Below are 19,465 nucleotides of genomic sequence, written 5' to 3'. Positions count from 1 at the left end.
TTGTCGATCAGAAGGTCGGCAGTTTGGCGGGTCGAATCCCGAGTGCCGCGTAACAGAGTGAGCGCCTGTTATTCGTCCCAGCTTCTGCCAACCTAGCAGTTCGAAAGCACGTAAAAATGCAAGTAGAAAAATAGGGACCACTCCGGTGGGAAGGTAACAGCGTTCCGTGCGCCTTTGGCGTCTAGTCATGCCGGCCACATGACCACGGAGACGTCCTCGGACAAGCGCTGGCTCTTCGGTTTTGAAACAGAGATGAGCACTGGCCCCTAGAGTCGGAAACGACTAGCACGCATGTGCGGGGGAACCTTTACCTTTACCTTTTTTTATCTTGTTTTTCCTGCTCACATCTGAAGACGCAGAGGGGTGGTTTCTGGCTTCCCAATTAACCGCAAAGGATTTTCAAACCTTTCCTCTCCTCCTGCCTCTGTGGAAGATCACGTGGATCAAAGAGTTGAATCCTCTTTTGCAGTTAAACGCCACCAAATCTGTTACGATCCTTCCGGGGCTGAAGTGCACACGCCCCAACCCACATGCTAGTTGCAAAAAAGTCTTCATTGCTCTCCGAGTGGCAAGATGCCTCTGCTTGAGGAAGGGGACTTTTAAGATGCATGCAGTCTCCTGCCTTGAGCAGCGGGTCAGACTAGACGTCCTCCAAGGTCCCTTCCGGCTCTATGATTCTATGATTCTGTTAGAGGAGAATATTTCTCACTCAGAGTTGAAATGAGGGTCGTTGGTGCTCTCTGAGCTTGGTTATGTTCTTGCAGACATTTCATGACCCAACTAGGTAACATCATCAGTGCTAGAAGGGAGTGTGGTTTGCGAGGAGGAGGAGGAGGAGGAGGAGGAGGAGGAGGAGGAGGAGGAGGAGGAGGAGGAAGAAGAGGAGGAGGAGGAGGAGGAGGAGAACTGTGGGGTCCTTGGTGCTCTCTGAGCCTGATTGTTTTCTTGCAGACATTTCATGACCTATCCAGGAAACATCATCAGTGCTAGAATGGAGTGAGGTTTACAGAATGGAGAAAAAGGATTGGGTGCTCCTTGGTGCTCTCCGAGCTTGCTTCTTTCCTTGCAGATGTTTCATTACCCATTACTCAGCCTTCCATCCTTCCGAGGTAGGTAAAATGAGGACCCAGATTGTTGGGGGCAATTAAGCTGACTTTGTAATAATGCCGCTTGGGGTGTGTGTGAAAGCCCTAATAAGCAGGCATATACATAGAATGAAGGCTACTGCTAAGCTTGTAAGCTGCCCTGAGTCTTCGGAGAAGGGTGGGATATAAATGGAATTAAAATAAAAAATAAAATAAATAAAATTAGGTAACATCATCAGCGCTAAAAGTGTGGGTTTTGCAGAGAGGGGAAAGAGGAGGACTCGCGGGTCTCTGAGCCTGGTTATTTTCTTGCAGACGTTTCGTTACCCAACTAGGTAACGTCATCAACGCTAGGAGGGATTCTATGATTCCATGTGTCGTTTGGAAGGGAAATTGGGGAGAATATATAAGAGGGCAGAGTTAGGGCAATGGGCTAAAACAGACATGTCAAACACAAGGCCCGGGGGCCGGATCCGGCCCGCAAAGTGGTTTCATGCGGCCCGCAAAGCCATCCTGGAAACAGTGAGGGAACGGCCCCCGCTGCCTTGGCCCTGGCCCAGAGACCCTCCTTCTGCCAGAGACCCTCAGATCTGTCCCACTCCTGCCCAGGCCCCCATAGGCACCCTTGATGCCAACGATGTGGAGCTGGCCATGCCCACCCAGTAGGCCATACGCACTCTAGCCACGCCCACCCAGTAGGCCACGCCTACCCTGGCCATACCCACCCGGCCCCCTGAGGGCAACCGCAATGCTGATGCGGCCCTCAGTGAAATTGAGTTTGACACCCCTGGGCTAAAATATATCTCCAAGGCTGAAGTGGGCCCGTTATTTGAAATCCTGTTTAGTTACCAAGTTTCATTAAAAAAAAAACAAAAAAAAACCCCCACCCTTGGCTTCCAATGTCTCCTGCCCCCCCCACCCCCATTCCCATCCATTTCAAGATCTTGCTATTTCCACCAGAAATATAAATAAAATTAAATAAAATTAAATTAAATAAAAATATAAATAAAAATAGATGCACAAGCTTTCGGCTTCCCTCAGGCCCCACCCTCCGCTTTCATCCATGGTTAAATATGTAAATAAAACGTCTAAAGTCATTCTTCAAAGAAGACAAAAGGCGAAGAAAACAAGGCAGGAGGAAACAGACAAGCAGAAAATTCTCTCCCAGTTCTCTATATAACATTTGCCCAGAAGGGGAGGGGGCTTCGGGGGGGGGGAAGGCCAAGTCCAGAAAAAGTCTCCCAGCGGGGGTGCCCACCGGGCCACATAAGACTCATTGGCTGCGGTGGGAAAGGTCCTTTTAAAGAAATACGTATATAAAATATATTTCCTGCAGCAGCAGCAGCCATGACAAGGGTCTCTTTTAATTATTACTGCTTTTCCAGTTGATCTTTCTATTCTTTTATCTTCCTTTCCTTGCTTCCTTCTCTTCCTTTCTTTGTCCTTCTTCCTTTGCTTCTCTTTCTCGCTTTCTTTATCTATCCTTCCTTCCTCCCCTCCTTCCTTTTTCTTTCTTTCTCTTTCATTTCTTCTTTCTGTCTTTTTTCCCTTTTTTCCCTTTCCTTTCCTTCTTTCTGTCCTTCCTTGTCTGTTTTCTTTATGCTTTTTTTCCCCTTCCTTTCCTTTTCCCTCCCTCCCTCCCTTCGCTTCCTTCTCGCTCTTTCTTGCTTTATCTCCTTCCTTCCTTCCTTCCTTCCTCCCTCCCTCCCCTGCATCCATCCATCCATCCATCCATCCTTCCTTCCCTTCCTTCCTCCCTCCCCTGCATCCATCCATCCTTCCTTCCTTCCTTCCTTCCTCCCTCCATCCCCTGCATCTTTCTTTCCTTCCTTCCTCCCTCCCTCCCTCCCCTGCATCTTTCCTTCCTTCCTTCCTCGCTCCCTCCCCTGCATCTTTCCTTCCTTCCTTCCTCGCTCCCTCCCCTGCATCTTTCTTTCCTTCCTTCCTCCCTCCCTCCCTCCCCTGCATCTTTCCTTCCTTCCTTCCTCCCTCCCTCCCCTGCATCTTTCCTTCCTTCCTCCCTCCCTCCCTCCCCTGCATCTTTCCTTCCTTCCTTCCTCCCTCCCTCCCCTGCATCTTTCTTTCCTTCCTTCCTCGCTCCCTCCCCCACATCCTTCCTTCCTTCCTTTCCTTCCTCCCTCGCTCCCTCCCCTGCATCCTTCTTTCCTTCCTTCCTTCCTTCCTCCCTCCCTCCCTCCGCCGCATCCATCCTTCCTTCCTTCCTTCCTTCCTTCTTTTCCCTCCAACCCTCTACTTTAAAGCAGCCATACTAAAATGAAAGCTAATTCAAGAAAGTGGCTGTTTTAATTCCCATCACCACCGTTTTTAAAAAAAGAAATGAAATGAAAAAGTAAGTAAGTAAATCAGGGACTAGCAAATTATCCAAAGTGGATGAATAAGCCTTCCCTTCCACAGGAGAGATCAGATCCGTTGACAGACAGGGCTTCTACGGGAGGATGTTTATGATGTTTACAGGTGACTGTTTTATATTTCACTTCACCCACCCATCCCTCCCAGGAAAGATGAAGGCAAAGGGGAACGTATTTCGGAAAAGAAGGAAGTTTCCCTCCAGCTTTAAAGAGTTTCTTTAAAAACTTGTTTGCGTTGGCCAGAGAAGCAGAACGGGGTGGGTGCGCAGGACATTTTTAGCCAAATGTCACTTCAACCCTGTTCAGAAAGAGAAAGGGTTTTTTAATGAATTTCCCACTGTATGAATCTTCTTTTTTTCTTCCATGACCCCCCCAACCGAGTGGCACATAGAAAGAGCTACAGTGCATACAAACGCTAAGAAAAACAAACTTGCTTTCAGAGAGAATAGAAATTCTTTTATTAATCCACTTTCAGACAGGGCAGCTTTAGGCTGAATCAGAGAAAGAGGTCTGAAGTCTTTGGAGCACATAAATAGATTTTTGTGACTGTCTCTCTCTCTCTCTCTCTCTCTCTGTGTGTGTGTGTGAGTGTGTGTGTGTGTGTATGTGTGTAGCCGATTCTCTGTATAAATGGGGAAAGACACCTTCAGCACAATGTGATTGCGGGGCTCCCCAACAGACTATCCAACACAGGGGTCTTCAAAGTTGGCCCTTTTATGACTTTTGGACTTCAACTCCCAGAATTCCTCAGCCAGCGTGCCTGGCTGAGGAATTTTGGGAGTTGAAGTCCACAAGTCATAAAAGGGCCAACTTTGAAGACCCCTGATCCAACATATAGTGAGGGAATGCACTAATAGAAGATACCCAGGAGATTTTAAGGACTTCCTCTGCGTAACAACGGCAGCTACTGACTGGATCTCCAAACTGGACATTAAAGTCTGAAATGTTATTTCTGTTTTCCTCCTAGGTTTTATAATTGCTTCTTTTTTAAAAAAAAAAATTTTTGTTTTAACTGTTCTAACTTGTAAATATGAAGTGCTTTTAATTCTGTGTGTGACCAGCCGTACGCTAAATAAATAAATGTGTGTAGCTAAGACCTCTACCAATGCCCAGGAATGCAACCAGCTCCATTCAAAAATAAAGATATAAATCACCCATACATATACGCACCCACTGCGGGTATACAGGGACTCAGAATCCAGTTCGTACATTCTGAAAAACTATCATCTGCATTAGCTGCATTTTTAATACAGGCGGTCCTCGATTTAACAACCGTTTGTTTAGGGACCGTTCAAGGTTACCACAGCACAAGTTAGAGAGGAAGGAACATGATATGTGCTGTGTAACATTGAATATATCCTAGTAAGAAAAAGACGATTGAGCGATTAACTAACGTATTGTGACAATATAGAAATGAACTCTGACTTATTGCTTTTTAAGTACACAAACCCAGACAATATGCTGTTGGCTAAACATTAAGAATGTTTAACCCTAACCCTAAACCTTAGCCCTACAAAAATTAATAAAATATACAAAAAAGAGAGATTACAACAGCACTGGAAAAAAGTGATCCGTTTTTACCCTTACGACTGTTGCAGCCTCCCCGTGATCAAAATTCGGAGGCTTGGCCACTGGCTCGTATTTATGATGGTCGGCGCGCCCCTTTTGCGACCTTCTGACAAGTAAATCTATTGGGAAGCCTCTTAACAATTCCTCTGACTAATTTAAGAACTGCAGTGATTCATTTCCTCCGTGATTTTTTTCCCCCCAAGATCGGGCAGTCCCCAAGCTTTCTTGCTTTGAAGATTGGCGGGGGGGGGGGGAGAGAAGGAATGGTTCTGTGTAGGAGGTAGGCAAGCACACATGCATGCAGCTCCATTTACGCAAGTGGTAGGCATGCGAGCCCACCACACACGTAAATGGGAGTTTCACACACATGCATGATCGCCCACTGCCCACACAAGTGAGGATGTGCTCGCCTGCCATTTCCGTTGCCCGGTTATGAATGGCCCATGGTCCAAGAGTTGGGGAAGAAGAAATGCAATATTTCTCTGTCTCACTCTCCAGAGAATTTTCACTTTATCTCCCTCTTGTTAAGTTCTTTAAGGTAAAGGTAAAGGTTCCCCCGCACATGCGTGCTAGTCGTTTCCGACTCTAGGGGCCGGTGCTCATCTCCCTTTCAAAGCCGAAGAGCCAGTGCTTGTCCGAGGACGTCTCCGTGGTCATGTGGCCGGCATGACTAGACGCCAAAGGCGCACGGAACGCTGTTACCTTCCCACTGGAGCGGTCCCTATTTTTCTACTTGCATTTTTACGTGCTTTCGAACTGCTAGGTTGGCAGAAGCTGGGACGAGTAACAGGCGCTCACTCTCTTACGTGGCACTCGGGATTCGACCCGCCAAACTGCCGGCCATCTGATCGACAAGCTCAGCATCCTAACCCACTGAGCCACCGCGTCTTTAGCTCCCCACAAAAGGCCTAGACTTCTAACGTTGAGTTGCTCAAGTCTGGGGTGTTTATGGGGAGTCTGAGTCATCGTGGTCATAGTTCTCCCAAATATGCTTTTTCACCAGGCAACTAGACTTTCTTGTTTTTCTTTCCTTCCATTCCCCACCATCCAGTCAGAGCTGAGGAAGCTTCTTGGATGAGAAGCGAAAGGCCTTCAAAGAGAAAAACAACAAGAAAGTCCAGTCGCCTGGTGAAAAAGCAGTTTTTTTGGGATCAGGTTTGGAAGGAACCTTTCTCCGGTTTGCCATCAAAGCTTCCCTTCCACAAACAGATGGACCACCAAAACCTCAGAGGCAAACTCCATTTTTATGAGCGTTTGAGCCAGGCCTTTATTGCCCAGGCAATAAAAGGCATTCAAAACACACAATCCCTTTTGAAAAGTGCCTCCACCGTTGGTTTGAAACAAATCCTCTCTTTCTTTCTTTCTTTCTCTGGAACGGTGCAGAAATAATGGCTGGCCAGGTTGAATCGTAAGAGGTTTTACAACCCTGTTTTTGTGGCGTTAGAGGCAGCAACAGAGATGTTGGTTAGCTGGGAAGGGAGCTAGCTGTATTCCTCAGCCTGAAGTTGGAAAGGCCTATTATGGGTATGAACCCAACCCGGCCTAAAATCCCTTAGATTTGATTCTCCACAGGTTGCTGCGATTTCTAGCCTCTCGAAGTTGACACCAACTTGTCATTTGGAAAGGATCTGGAATAAATTGTGTCATTTGCTGGAGGTTATCAGATGTTGAGTCATTGTCGTGTCATTTTAATCCTAATTAAATGTAATTAAAAGGAGATTTGGGGCTCGGAGAGCAAGCTTCTGCTGGCAAACCATTCCAAAATCAAATGTGGTCCTCCACCCTGGGGAAAAAAAAAACAAAAAAACCTAGGAATTATTGACTGCACCAAGAGGGCAGACCTCAATGCCCAGAATTCCCCAGTCAGCCATGCTTCACGAAATTTGCCTCCGGAGGTCGCCTGGGAAACTATGGGAGTTGAAATCCACACATCTTAAAAGCTGGCAAGGCTCACCAAGGAGGGTTCAAACAGTTGTGTTCCAGAATCCCTGTTGCAAAATCCATCATTAGATGAGAAATCTGCGTGGTTGGCAGCCTCTAACAATGACATGAGGATGGGTCAAAAAGGGGCATGGAGGAACTTCTGCTTCTTGGAAGCAAAAGTGGAATTATGATGGTGATGATGGTGGCCTCCTCAGGGTGCCGTCGGCCAGACAATGTCGGCTGGCGACCCCCAGGGGGAAGGCCTTCTCTGTTGGGGCACCTGCTTGGTGGAATCAACTCCCCCGGGAGCTCTGGATGGCCCCAGACCTTTGGTCCTTTCACCGTGACCTTAAGACATATCTTTTCCAACAGGCCGACCTGGACTGATGATAATGGGGTTTTTAATTATGATTCTAAATGTTTTTATTGGTTTTAGTGGGACTTTGACACAATTTAATTCTTTTCTAATATTTGTATTTTATTGTTGTTAGCCACCCTGAGTCCTTCGGGAGATAGGGCAGCATACAAGTCAGGAAAGAAAGAAAGAAAGAAAGAAAGAAAGAAAGAAAGAAAGAAAGAAAGAAAGAAAGAAAGAAAGAAAGAAAGAAAGAAAGAAAGAAAGAAAGAAAGAAAGAAAGAAAGAAAGAAAGAAAGAAAATGAAAGAAAGAGAGAGAATGAAAGAGAAAGAAAGAAAGAAAGAAAGAAAGAAAGAAAGTGAAAGAAAGAAAGAAAGAGAATGAAAGAAAGAAAGAAAGAAAGAAAGAAAGAAAGAAAGGAAGAAAGAAAGAAAGAAAGAAAGAAAGAAAGAAAGAAAGGAAGAAAGAAAGAAAGAAAGAAAGAAAGAAAGAAAGAAAGAAAGAAAGAAAGAAAGAAAGAAAGAAAGAAAGAAAGAAAGAAAGAGGCAGATCAGATCAGGGACTTCCGAGGGAGGCTTGCTGAGTGATGGGGACCAGATTCTCAGCCCACCGAGGAGTCATTTTAGGGATAACCCCAGGACACATTCTGGGGGGTGGGGGAGAAAGGAAAATTACAACCCTCACATAAATCAAACAGACACCACTAGGACGGCCCTTCCTCCTCTTTTACTCCTTCCTTACAACAGCGCTTTATTTTTATTTTTTTCCTACTTGCAAGGATCCAGGGAGAAAGTTGAGAAAGCCTTAGAGCGGATGAAGGGGAGGAGGAAGCGAGGGAAGCTTTGGGAACCCGCGCGCCGATCAAGGGCTTCTCCCTTTTTTTTGTTCTCTCTCTCTCTTTCCCCCCCCCAACCCCTCCCTCACCCCCCCCACCCCCGCCACCCCGGCTTCTTTTCTTCAGCTCCAAGGCGCCCCGTAGGTGCCGGCGCAAAAGGGACAGCCGGCTTCGCCTCTTTTCTCATGCAAAACGAGAGAGGCGCGCAAAGGAGGCGGACGGGAGCCCAGGGGAAAGGGTGCGGGGGGGGGGAGGAGGGAAATAAGAGGAGGGGGGGTTATGGAGGGATCTGTGCGCGTGCGCGGTTCCGCATCGCGATCTGTTGCTGCTGCTCCCGCCTCCTAACCCCCCCTCCCTCCCTCCCTCCCTCCCTCTCTCTTCCCCTTCTCTTCTGACTTGCAAAGCCCTAGACCAGGGGTCTTCAAACTCGGCCCTTTCGTGACTTATGGACTTCAACTCCCAGAATTCCTCAGCCAGCGTGCCTGGCTGAGGAATTCTGGGAGTTGAAGTCCATAAGTCACAAAAGGGCCGAGTTTGAAGACCCCTGCCCTAGACCAGGGGTAGGCAGCAACCTCGGCTCTTTTAGGACTCGTGGACTTCAACTCCCAGAATTCCTGAGTCAGCGTAGCTGACTCAGGAATTCTGGGAGTTGAAGTCCACGAGTCCTAAAAGAGCCGAGGTTGCTGCCTACCCCTGCCCCTAGACTTACTTTTGGGCGAGCGAGCGCCCTGGAGAAAGCGAGCGCTTTTTGGAGAGGGCGCTGCGTTTTTACGCGCGCCTTGGCTACTCAGCGCTCCGCCGCCACCCGGCCGCAGAAGGCGGCCCTGGCTCCTCTCCCTTCCCTCCGGCTGGCCACTTTCTCTGCCCTCCCTCCCTTCACTCTCTTTCCCCACCCAGCCTGGGCCAAGCCCTCCTTCTCCAACCGAGAGAGGCGGAGACGCAAAGTCAGCGGAGCGCGCCTGACTTCTCGGAGCAGAAGCTCAGCAGAAGCCAGCTGGAGAGGACCTGCGCAGCCGGTCCGGGAAAAGCGAAGGAGCTGGCCAGCGCGAGGGCAGGGGATCCCCTCTAGCGACCCCCGCCCCCCGAGATCTGCAGAGAAGAGGAGCCAGGGAAATTCGCACCCAGCTTCCCCGGCTGCCGTGAAAGATTTTGGGAAACGGTCCCCCGGCGTGCCGAGCTAAAAGGCTGTGCAAGTCACCCCGTGCGTGGAGCGCCGCGAGAGGCTCAGGTCCGTTTCCTCGCCCTCCCGGCTTGACGGAGCTTGAGACCCCCCCACCCCAACCCGGGCGGCGGAGCCGGACGAGCGTGGGAACGCCACGCTTTGGGTGGCAGCGAGCGGGCTTTTCGAAGCGTGGTTTTCGGGTGGGATTCGAAGGCGCAGCAGCGATCGCCATGGAGCCGGACTCGATGCGGATTCAGCCCTTTCGGAAGGGGGCTTCGGGGGAGAGCTGGAGGCCCGGGGTGCCTGGCATCTGACCGCTCCTGCGTCTCCCCTCCACCATCAGCACCAGCAGAACTTGGGAAGGGGGGGGTTGTTTCCGCGGAGCAGCTTCCGAGTTGGCCAACATGAGCTCCAGGCGGCGGCCGAGCTCCAGACCGACCTTGGGGGTGGTGCTGCACCTGGTCTGCTCCTGTTTCGGCATCAGCTCCATCGATATCGACCGACCGGGGGACGGCCGGTGCCAAGCCATCGAGATCCCCATGTGCAAAGACATTGGCTACAACATGACCCGGATGCCCAACTTAATGGGCCACGAGGACCAGCAGGACGCGGCCATCCAGCTGCACGAGTTCGCCCCCTTGGTGGAGTACGGCTGCCACGGCCACCTCAAATTCTTCCTCTGCTCCCTCTACGCCCCCATGTGCACCGAGCAGGTGTCCACGCCCATCCCGGCCTGCCGGGTGATGTGCGAGCAGGCCCGGCTCAAGTGCTCCCCCATTATGGAGCAGTTCAACTTCAGGTGGCCGGATTCCCTGGATTGCAGCAAGCTGCCCAACAAAAACGACCCCAATTATCTGTGCATGGAAGCCCCCAGCAACGGCTCCGAGGAGCCGCCCCGGGGATCCAGCATGCTCCCTCCCATGCTCTGGCCCCAGAGGCCCCACAGCGCGGGCCACGAGCTGACCCAGCAGAAGGACGACGGGCTGGGCCGTCTCTCCTGCGAGAATCCCGGGAAGTTCCACCACGTGGAGAAGAGCGCTTCCTGTGCCCCGCTCTGCACCCCCGGGGTGGACGTCTACTGGAGCTGGGAGGACAAGCAGTTTGCCGTCATCTGGATGGCGGTCTGGTCCATCCTCTGCTTCTTCTCCAGCGCCTTCACCGTCCTGACCTTCCTGATCGACCCCCAGCGCTTCAAGTACCCCGAGAGGCCCATCATCTTCCTGTCCATGTGCTACTGCGTCTACTCTGTGGGCTACATCGTCCGCCTCTTCTCCGGGGCGGAAAACATCGCCTGCAACCGAGACAGTGGCCAACTCTACGTCATTCAAGAAGGTCTGGAGAGCACGGGGTGTACCTTGGTCTTCCTGATCCTCTACTACTTCGGCATGGCCAGCTCCTTGTGGTGGGTGATCCTGACTTTGACCTGGTTCCTGGCCGCCGGGAAGAAATGGGGCCACGAGGCCATTGAAGCCAACAGCAGCTACTTCCACTTAGTGGCGTGGGCCATCCCTGCGGTTAAGACTATTATGATCCTAGTCATGCGCCGGGTGGCAGGCGATGAGTTGACGGGCTTGTGCTATGTGGGCAGCTTGGACGTCAATGCGCTGACCGGCTTTGTGCTGGTCCCTCTGGCTTGCTATCTCGTTCTGGGGACCTCCTTCATCCTTTCAGGCTTTGTGGCCCTCTTCCACATCAGGAAGGTGATGAAAACCGGCGGGGAAAACACCGACAAACTGGAGAAGCTCATGGTGAGGATCGGTGTCTTCTCCGTCTTGTATACCGTGCCGGCCACTTGTGTCATCGCTTGCTACTTTTACGAAAGGTTGAACATGGATTACTGGAAGCTTTTGGCCACCCAGCAAAAATGCAAGGTCAACAATCACACCAAGCATCTGGACTGCACCATGAGCGACTCTGTTCCAGCCGTGGAGATCTTTATGGTTAAAATCTTTATGTTGCTGGTGGTGGGCATCACCAGCGGGGTCTGGATTTGGACATCCAAAACGCTGCAATCCTGGCAAGGGGTTTGTAGCCGGAGGATCAAGAACCGGACTCGGAGGAAGTCTGCCAGCATGGTGGCAAGTGGGGGTCTTTACAAAAAGTCCCAGCCTTTGCCCAAAGTTCATCATGCAAAGTACGAGCCGGCTTTGCAACCTCCAACCTGTGTTTGACCACAGTGGACCACAACTTCATAATAATAAGACTCAGAATATTTGGAAAGCAACAGAGAGATTCCCAATCGCCATAGCATTCAGGACTACTTTTTTTTTAAAAAAAATGTTTTTAGAACCTCTGTTGTCTTAACAAACAGCAATTAAGAGAGTTGAAATCTTAAAATTCAAGATCAGGAGACGGTGGGAAAAATTAGTGCCTCGAATGTTAAATAAACATAAGCACATCTATCTATCTATCTACCTATCTATCTACCTACCTATCTATCTATCTATCTATCTATCCATCCATCCATCTATCTATCTTTTCTTTCTTTTTTCTTTTCTCTCTTAGTTTGCTAGTTTTTACATGCTTTGAAAAACTTTAATAAAAAACTTCCTCTTTCCTTCCTTCCTTCCTTCCTTCCTTCCTTCCTTCCTTCCTTCCTTCCTTCCTTCCTTCCTTCCTTCCTCTGTTGATTGTTTGGCCAGCCTTCTGTGGTTGAAAAACTTGGTGTTCTGACTTGTAAATATTGGAATATGGTTTGCTTTTAGATATCTAACCTTTTAGATATAAGTACTGTATTTGTAGAACTATTTTTTTAAGAAAAGAGAAAACTTGAAAGAGAATGTTAGGGAAGCAACCGGATCAGAGAGAAAAAGAAGTTTGCATTCACCCTGGAATCTTTCCAAAGCAGATCATTATTATTATTACTATTTTTTTTTAAAAGCCTTTTACATGCAAGATGGTCTCTTAAAATGGTCTCTTCCACAAAAAATAATGTGCAATAGTTTTTCCTGCTTTTCGCCCCTTTGTTCCCTCCCCCACAACCCAGACCCATGCCTTGAAATACGAAACAAGTTTCCAGACATAAAAGCAACAGAAGGGAATCTTTAACAAAAGAACAGAGGGGTTCTAGTCCCTAGGAACCCTTCAGAGTTACACTTTGTGGCTTTTTAATGGAAATCGGACACGTTTGGAAAAGGAGGGAGGGAGGGCCAGCCAGTGAAAAGAATCCAAAGGAGCTTATTGACTCTTTTCCATTGTTAAATAGATTCTATCCATGAATAGATCAAGGAAATACTCCCATTTTCCTCCACCCGCTCCATCCCCAAAGGGAAAGCAGGGCACATGGGTGTGCGCCTGCTCTGTGTGTATATCTAGCTTTCTCTATTTGTAATAGGCAGCTATTTTTCATGCCCTATTTTATTAAAACATGTCGAGAGAGAAATAAAATGACTTTTAGTTTGATAAAGCATTCTATCATTTTGGGAAGGCGGTGGGGGGGGGCTGGGGCTGGGGGGGGTGAATGAGTTTTGGGTGACCAGGTGAATGCCAAAGCAGGTTGGCACCAGTTTGCTGGCATACAGAGCATGCCAGGGTGGTGAAGTAGCCGGACTGCCATACAGCTCTTTTAAAGGAAGGAAGAAAATGTCTGGAGCAACCTCAATTTCTGGAGGCAAGTTGTTCCGTTGGTTAAGAGTTCTCACCTTTAGGGAGTTTCTCCTTCGTTCTAGGTTGCTTTTCTCCTTCATTAGTTTCCATCCGTTGCTGCTTCTCCTGCCTTCTGGTGCTTTGGAGAACAAAACAGAGTAACAGAATTAGAAGGGACCTTGGAGGTCATCTAGCTCAACCCCCTTGCTCAGGCAGGAAACCCTACACCAGGGGTCATCAAACTTGGCCCTTTTATGACTTGTGGACTTCAACTCCCAGAATTCCTCAGCCAGGCATGCTAGCTAAGGAATTCTGGGAGTTGAAGTCCACAAGTCACAAAAGGGCCAAGTTTGAAGACCCCTGCCCTACACCATTCCAGACAAATAGACATCCAATCTCTTTTGAAAAACCTCCAGTGTTGGAGCATTCACCACTTCTGGAGGCAGGTTGTTCCACTGATTAATTGTTCTCCCTGTCAGGAAATTTCTCCTTACTTCTACACTGCTTCTCTCCTTGATGAGTTTCCATCCGTTGCTTCCCTTCTTAAAGAGTTCCAGTGTTAGAGCACGCACAACTTCTGGAGGCAAGTCCTTCCACTGGTTGTTTGTTCTCAAACAGAATAGAGCTGGAAGGGATCTTGGAGGTCTCCTAGGCCAGCCCCCCACTCAAGCAGGAGACCCTATACCATTTCAGACAAGTGGTTGTCTTGTCTTTTCTTAAAAGCCTCCAGTGATGAAGCACCTGCAAAGCTCTGGAGGCAAAGCTGTTCCACTGGTTAACTGTCTTGACTGTTAGTAAGTTTCTCCTTAATTTCAGGTTGCTTCTCTCTTTGATCAGTTTCCATCCATTGTTTCTCCTCTTGCCTTCAGGTGCTTTGGAGAATAGCATGGCCCCCTCTTCTTTGTGGCAATCCCTGAGATATTGTAACACTGCTATTAAGTCACCCCCTAGTCCTTGTCATTAAACTAGACATACCCAATTCCTTGCAACTGTTCTTTATATGCTTTAGCCTCCAGCCCCCTAATCATCTTTGTTGCTCTTCTCTGCACTCTTTCTAGAGCCTCAACAAATTTTTTATATTGTGGTGTCCAAAAATGGATGCAATATTCCAAGGGTGGTCTTACTAAGGCTTTATAAAATGGTACTAGAACAGCTCTGGGTGCAGGGGAGAAAAAGAGCTGGTAGGACAGCTGATGCACATCTGAATAACACTACATTTGGCAACTCTAGCATTCAAACAGTCTGGTGTAGTGGTTAAAGGAGGACTTTTCAACTGTTCTGGAGTTGGTCAGGAAGTTGAAACTTAGGCAGGAGTTTCAAAGTGAAAGTACGGTAACTCTCCCTGTGATTGGAAATTCTCAGGAAGAAACTTTTTAAATCGTTTACACCACCAAGAATCACTCTGGAGTGAGATGGGTGGTCTCTAAATTTGATATACAGGTAGTCCTCGACTTATGACTAAATAAGTTATATGTCCTCAACTTATAACGAAATAATTCATTTAGTGACCATTCAGAGTTACAACAGCCTTGAAAAAAAGTGACCCATGACCATTTTTCACACTTAGGACTTGTTGCAGCCTCCCCATAGTATATGTGTGTGTATGAGTGAAATATATGATATGCATCATATCAAATAGTATGAAATAATATACTGTAGATAGGAAAAGTACTTTTCCTGATTCTTGACTGTTTCCTTGAATATGTTTGGGAGATTTTTAAATGATAAAAAAAAATCGCTATTTTTGGTGTGTACGATGAGAGAGGTCACCCCCACTTTGACAATTTCTTTTTTGTCAGGGATAAAAAGGGTCCTTAAAAAGAAGAGAATCTCATTTCCTCTTCTGGAACAAAAATCCCCCTCTGCTCTGAGGTTCCTCTATGTAGTTTGTGCCTGCAATTCCCTCCCTCTTGCACGCCAAAGTGGATTAGGGTGCAGAGAAAGAAAGAAAGAAAGAAAGAAAGAAAGAAAGAAAGAAAGAAAGAAAGAAAGAAAGAAAGAAAGAAAGAAAGAAGAGAGAGAGAGAGAGAGAGAGGGGGGGGGAATCTAACAAGGAGTGAGTTAATTTCATTTGCATCACAAAAAGGTCCTTAGTTCTCAGAACAAGGCCAGAGCTTTAGAAACTGCACAATCCTCTCTGTTGCCAATGGGAGAGGAACTGAGAGCAGGGAACACACACACAAACACACACACAACAGAGAGAGAATGGGGGAAGCTGGGGGCAATAATGGCCCTCAGCTTGTGTTCAGAGTCTACCTTAGAACTTTTTAAACTTTGGACATCTGATGCCAGCGTCTTTTTCCTTTTTCCCTGATCAACCACAAAACAATTTTAAACTAGAGGAAGGGAGGGAGAGAGAGAGAGAGAGAGGGAAAGAGGGAGGGAGGGAGGGAGGGAGGGAGGGAGGGAAAGAGGGAGGAAGGGAGGAAGAGAGAGGGAGAGAGAGGGAAAGAGGGAGGGAGGGAGGGAGGGAGAGAGGGAGGGAGGGAGGGAGGGAGGGAGAGAGAGAGAGAGAGAGAGAGAGATATGCTTGATAGCCAGATATGATAGAGATAGCTGGATATGAAAGATGGAGAGATAGAAAAATACTGGTAGTCCTCAACTGAGTCCAAAATTTCTGTTGCTAAGTGAGACACCTGTTAAGTGAATTTTGCCCCATTTTATGACCTTACCTGGCACAGTCGCTAAATGAATCATTGCACTTCAGTTGGTAACCTGGTTGTTAAATGAATCCAGCTTCCCCATTGATTTTTGCTTGTCAGTGGGTCACAAAAGGGGATCATGTGACACACACACACACCTGGGACACTGCAAACCGTCATAAATATGAGTCAGCTGCCAAGCCTCTGAATTTTGATCACGTGACCACGGGGGAATGGATGCTGCGATGGTGGTAAGTGTGAAAAACGGTCATTTTTTTCACTGCCGTTGTAACTTTGAACGATCACCAAACGCAGTTGTCTAAGTTGAGGATTTACCTGTAGACATGATAGACACGAAAGATAGAAAATATAGCTAGATATGATAGGTAGATATTAAAGACAGAGCGACAGAAAGATAGAAATGATAAATAACTAGATATGAAAGACAGAGAGAAAGCTAGATAGATGATAGATAGATAGATAGATAGATAGATAGATAGATAGATAGATAGATAGATAGATAGATAGATAGATAGAGATAGATAGATAGATAGATAGATAGATAGATAGATAGATAGATAGACAGACAGACAGACAGACAGACAGATAATTGATAGATAGTTGATATATGATAGAGATAGGTAGGTAGGTAGGTAGGCAGATAATAGATGGATGGATAGATGATGGATAGACAGATAGATGATGGATAGATGAATGATGATAGATAAGAAAGAAAAGATAGATGATAGAATGATAAATAGATAGATAGATAGATAGATAGATAGATAGATAGATAGATAGATAATTGATAAATATATAGTTGATATATGATAGAGATAGGTAGGTAGGTAGGTAGGTAGGCAGGCAAGCAGATAATGGATAGATGGATAGATGATAGAATAAGATAGATAAGAAAGAAAGAAGATAGATGATAGATAGATAGATAGATAGATAGATAGATAGATAGATAGATGATAGATAGATAGATAGATAGATAGATAGATAGATAGATAGATAGATAGACAGACAGACAGACAGATAGATAGACAGACAGACAGACAGACAGACAGACAGACAGACAATGGATGAATGGATAAATAGATGTAGATAGACAGACAGACATAGATATGAATGACAGCGATAAAAAGATATTATAGATATAGTAGATAGGTAGATACAATAGATATTATACATAGATATGAAAGAGACAGACAGGTAGATAAGTTACTAGATATGAAAGACAGAAAGATAGATACAATGGATGGAGGGATGGATATTCCTCCCTCCCTTCCATGTTTAAGAATATTGCAGAGGTAGCCATGACGGAAAAGGCTGGAAAAGGAACTCACGCAGAGGCACACTCTTAACAATCTCCTCATTCGGTCCCTGCCTCTGAAGATGGCTGCATATAAACCTAACAAAATCGTGATTTGCTTCACACCATAGGAAGGTCCGGCGGCCTAAGAAAGGTAAATCACTCTGAGCAAGCCGGAGCAGAAGCTGAATAAAGGAAGATGCGTCAACGGCCCAGTTTCTCTCTCTCACACATTGGAGAAAGTGCTGGCCTAGAATCAGACGGTGCCTGGAAAAATAGTTGGGCAATCGTAGTGCTGGGGAACCCCTGCATTTTTCAGGGCTCACCAAGCAAACAGCAGACCAACAAAATTGCCACAATATAAAACCAAAAAGTTGTTGAGACTCCGGAAAGAGTGCAGAGAAGAGCAACCAAGATGATCAGGGGACTGGAGGCTAAAACATATAAGGAACGGTTGCTGGAATTGGGCATGTCTAGTCCAGGGGTAGGCAACCTCAGCTCTTTTATGACTCATGGACTTCAACTCCCAGAATTCCTGAGTCAGCATAGCTGACTCAGGAATTCTGGGATTTGAAGTCCATGAGTCATAAAAGAGGCGAGGTTGCCTACCCCTGGTCTAGTCTAATGAAGAGAAGGACGAGGGGGGGACATGATAGCAGCATTCCAGTATCTCAGGGGCTGCCCCAAAGAAGAGGGAGTCAAGCTATTCTCCAAAGCGCCCGCAGGCAGGACAAGAAGCAACAGATTGGAAACTCATCAAGCAGAGAAGCAACCTGGAACGAAGAAGGAATTTCCTCCCAGTGAGAATATTAATCAGTGGAACAGCTTTTGCCTCCAGAAGTTGTGGGTGCTGCATCACTAGACGTTTTCAAGAAGAAATTGGAACAGCCCATTGCGTGAAATGGCATAGGGTCTGCTGCCTGAGCGGAGGGTTGGACTAGATGACCTCCAAGGTCCCTTCCGACTCTGTTATTCTGTTCTGTTAGATGGAAGATGAAGGAACGCTGGTCCTTTTTGCCCCCTAGCACAGGGGAAGGTACAAGGGAGAGGGGGGGAGGGGGAGGCTGGTTAATTCACACCGCAATTATGGGCCTCCACCCCCAATTATCTCCTTTTCATGCCTAAGTACACCCTTCCAAACCTCGCTGCACCTGCTTTGAAACCGACAGCATCAGACCTTTTGGGCTGGAGGTATTTTAAGACAAGCCAGGGATCATCGGCGATGCTGCAGAGACGCTGCAGAGACTCCCTGGCTCCCGGCCCATCTTCTAGCAGATGTCGCAAGGTGCATGACCTCATGAAGTTCCGGATGGCTTCTTGGCTGGCTTTAAAAGAGAAGCGCACCGCCCAAGCGACTCGGCAAGGGAGGGGAAAGCTTGGAAGGAGCCTCCCAGAAAGTGACATGTGTTTTTTTTTTCCTTTCCTTTTTCTACTCGCTGATCCGGCCTACAGCTTGGAGATCTCCAAGTGGTTCCCCATCCAACCACTGACCAACACTGACCCTGATTAGCTTGCTAAAAAAAAGCCAAGATGGGTTGTTTGAAATGCTAAGTATTCAGATGAGTCATTTCAAAGAAACTTTCTTCCTCCTCCTCCTCCTCCTCCTCCTCCTCCTCCTCCTCCTCCGCTGCTCCCTCCCCTATTTCTCCTCTTTTTCTTCCCCTCTTCCTCTTTTTTCTCTTCTTCTTTCTCCTCGTCCCCTTCCCCCTCTCCTCCTGTTTCTCCTTTTTTTCTTCCTCCTCTTCCTCTTTTTTCTCCTCTTCCTCTTCTTCCTCTTTTTCTTCTTCTCCCTCATCTCCTCCTCCTCTTCCTCCTTCTCCTCCCCCCTTCCCCCTCCCCTCTTTCTCCTTTCTCCCCTTCCCCCTCCCCTCTTTCTCTTCTTTTTCTTCCCCCTTCCTCTTTTTTCTCCTCTTCTTCTTTCTCCTCCTCCCCTTCCTGTTCCTCCTTTTTTTCTTCCTCTTCTTCCTTTTTTCTCTCCCTTTTTCTCCTTCTCCCTCCTCTCCTCCCCCTTCCCCCTCCCCTCTTCTTTCTCCTTTCTCCCCTTTCCCCTCCCCTACTTTGACAATAAAGGTTTATTATTATTATTATTTCTCCTCTTTTCCTTCCTCCTCTTCCCCTTTTTTCTCCTCCTCTTCTTCGTCTTTTTCTTCTTCTCCCTCATCTCCTCCTCCTCTTCTTCCCCTTTCTCCTCCCCCCTTCCCCCTCCACTCCTTCCTCCTCCTCCTCCTCCTCCTCCTCCTCCTCCTCCTCCCTGCAAACCCCACTCCCTTCTCATACTAATGGTGTTACCTAGTTGGGTCATGAAATGTCTGCAAGAAAACAAGCTCCATAGTCATTCTCTTTCCCCTCTTCTTATCCTTCCTCCTCCTCCTCCTCCTCCTCCTCCTCCTCCTCCTCCTCCTCCTCCTCCTCCTCCTCCTCCTCCTCCTCCTGAGGTCCGAAGGCCAGAAGGCTGCAGGAAACCCTTTGAAGATGCATCTGAAAGCAGAAAAGGGAAGCAGCCCCCACTTTGCAAGGGGCTCCCCAGCTAAGCTTCCTTCTCCCACCACCCTTTGCTAGGGCTCTCTTCTCAACCCCCCCAACCCCCCTCCATCCTAATCCTGCAATTGGATTCTGGGGGGGC

At 47.6% G+C, this 19,465-nt stretch overlaps 1 protein-coding gene and 1 long non-coding RNA gene across 2 annotated transcripts; one reads left to right on the top strand and one right to left on the bottom strand.

The window, feature by feature from the left end:
- Positions 1-6,686: 6,686 nt before the first annotated feature.
- On the bottom strand, positions 6,687-19,193 carry LOC310646686. Its single transcript, XR_014493744.1, has 3 exons — positions 19,132-19,193; positions 12,942-13,024; positions 6,687-6,806 (listed from the first exon to the last, which is right to left on the bottom strand). It is a non-coding gene; the product is annotated as an uncharacterized lncRNA (long non-coding RNA).
- FZD10 (frizzled class receptor 10) lies at positions 9,705-11,471 on the top strand (the record flags this gene model as incomplete). Its single annotated transcript, XM_083373625.1, has 1 exon — positions 9,705-11,471. One exon carries the CDS (start codon positions 9,705-9,707, stop codon positions 11,469-11,471), a length of 1,767 nt encoding a protein of 588 aa, XP_083229751.1.
- Positions 19,194-19,465: the final 272 nt, after the last annotated feature.

Source organism: Vipera ursinii, assembly GCF_947247035.1.
Source record: "Vipera ursinii genome assembly, chromosome: 14".
NCBI lineage: Eukaryota > Metazoa > Chordata > Lepidosauria > Squamata > Viperidae > Vipera > Vipera ursinii.
This window is presented reverse-complemented; position numbering and strand designations above follow the sequence as displayed.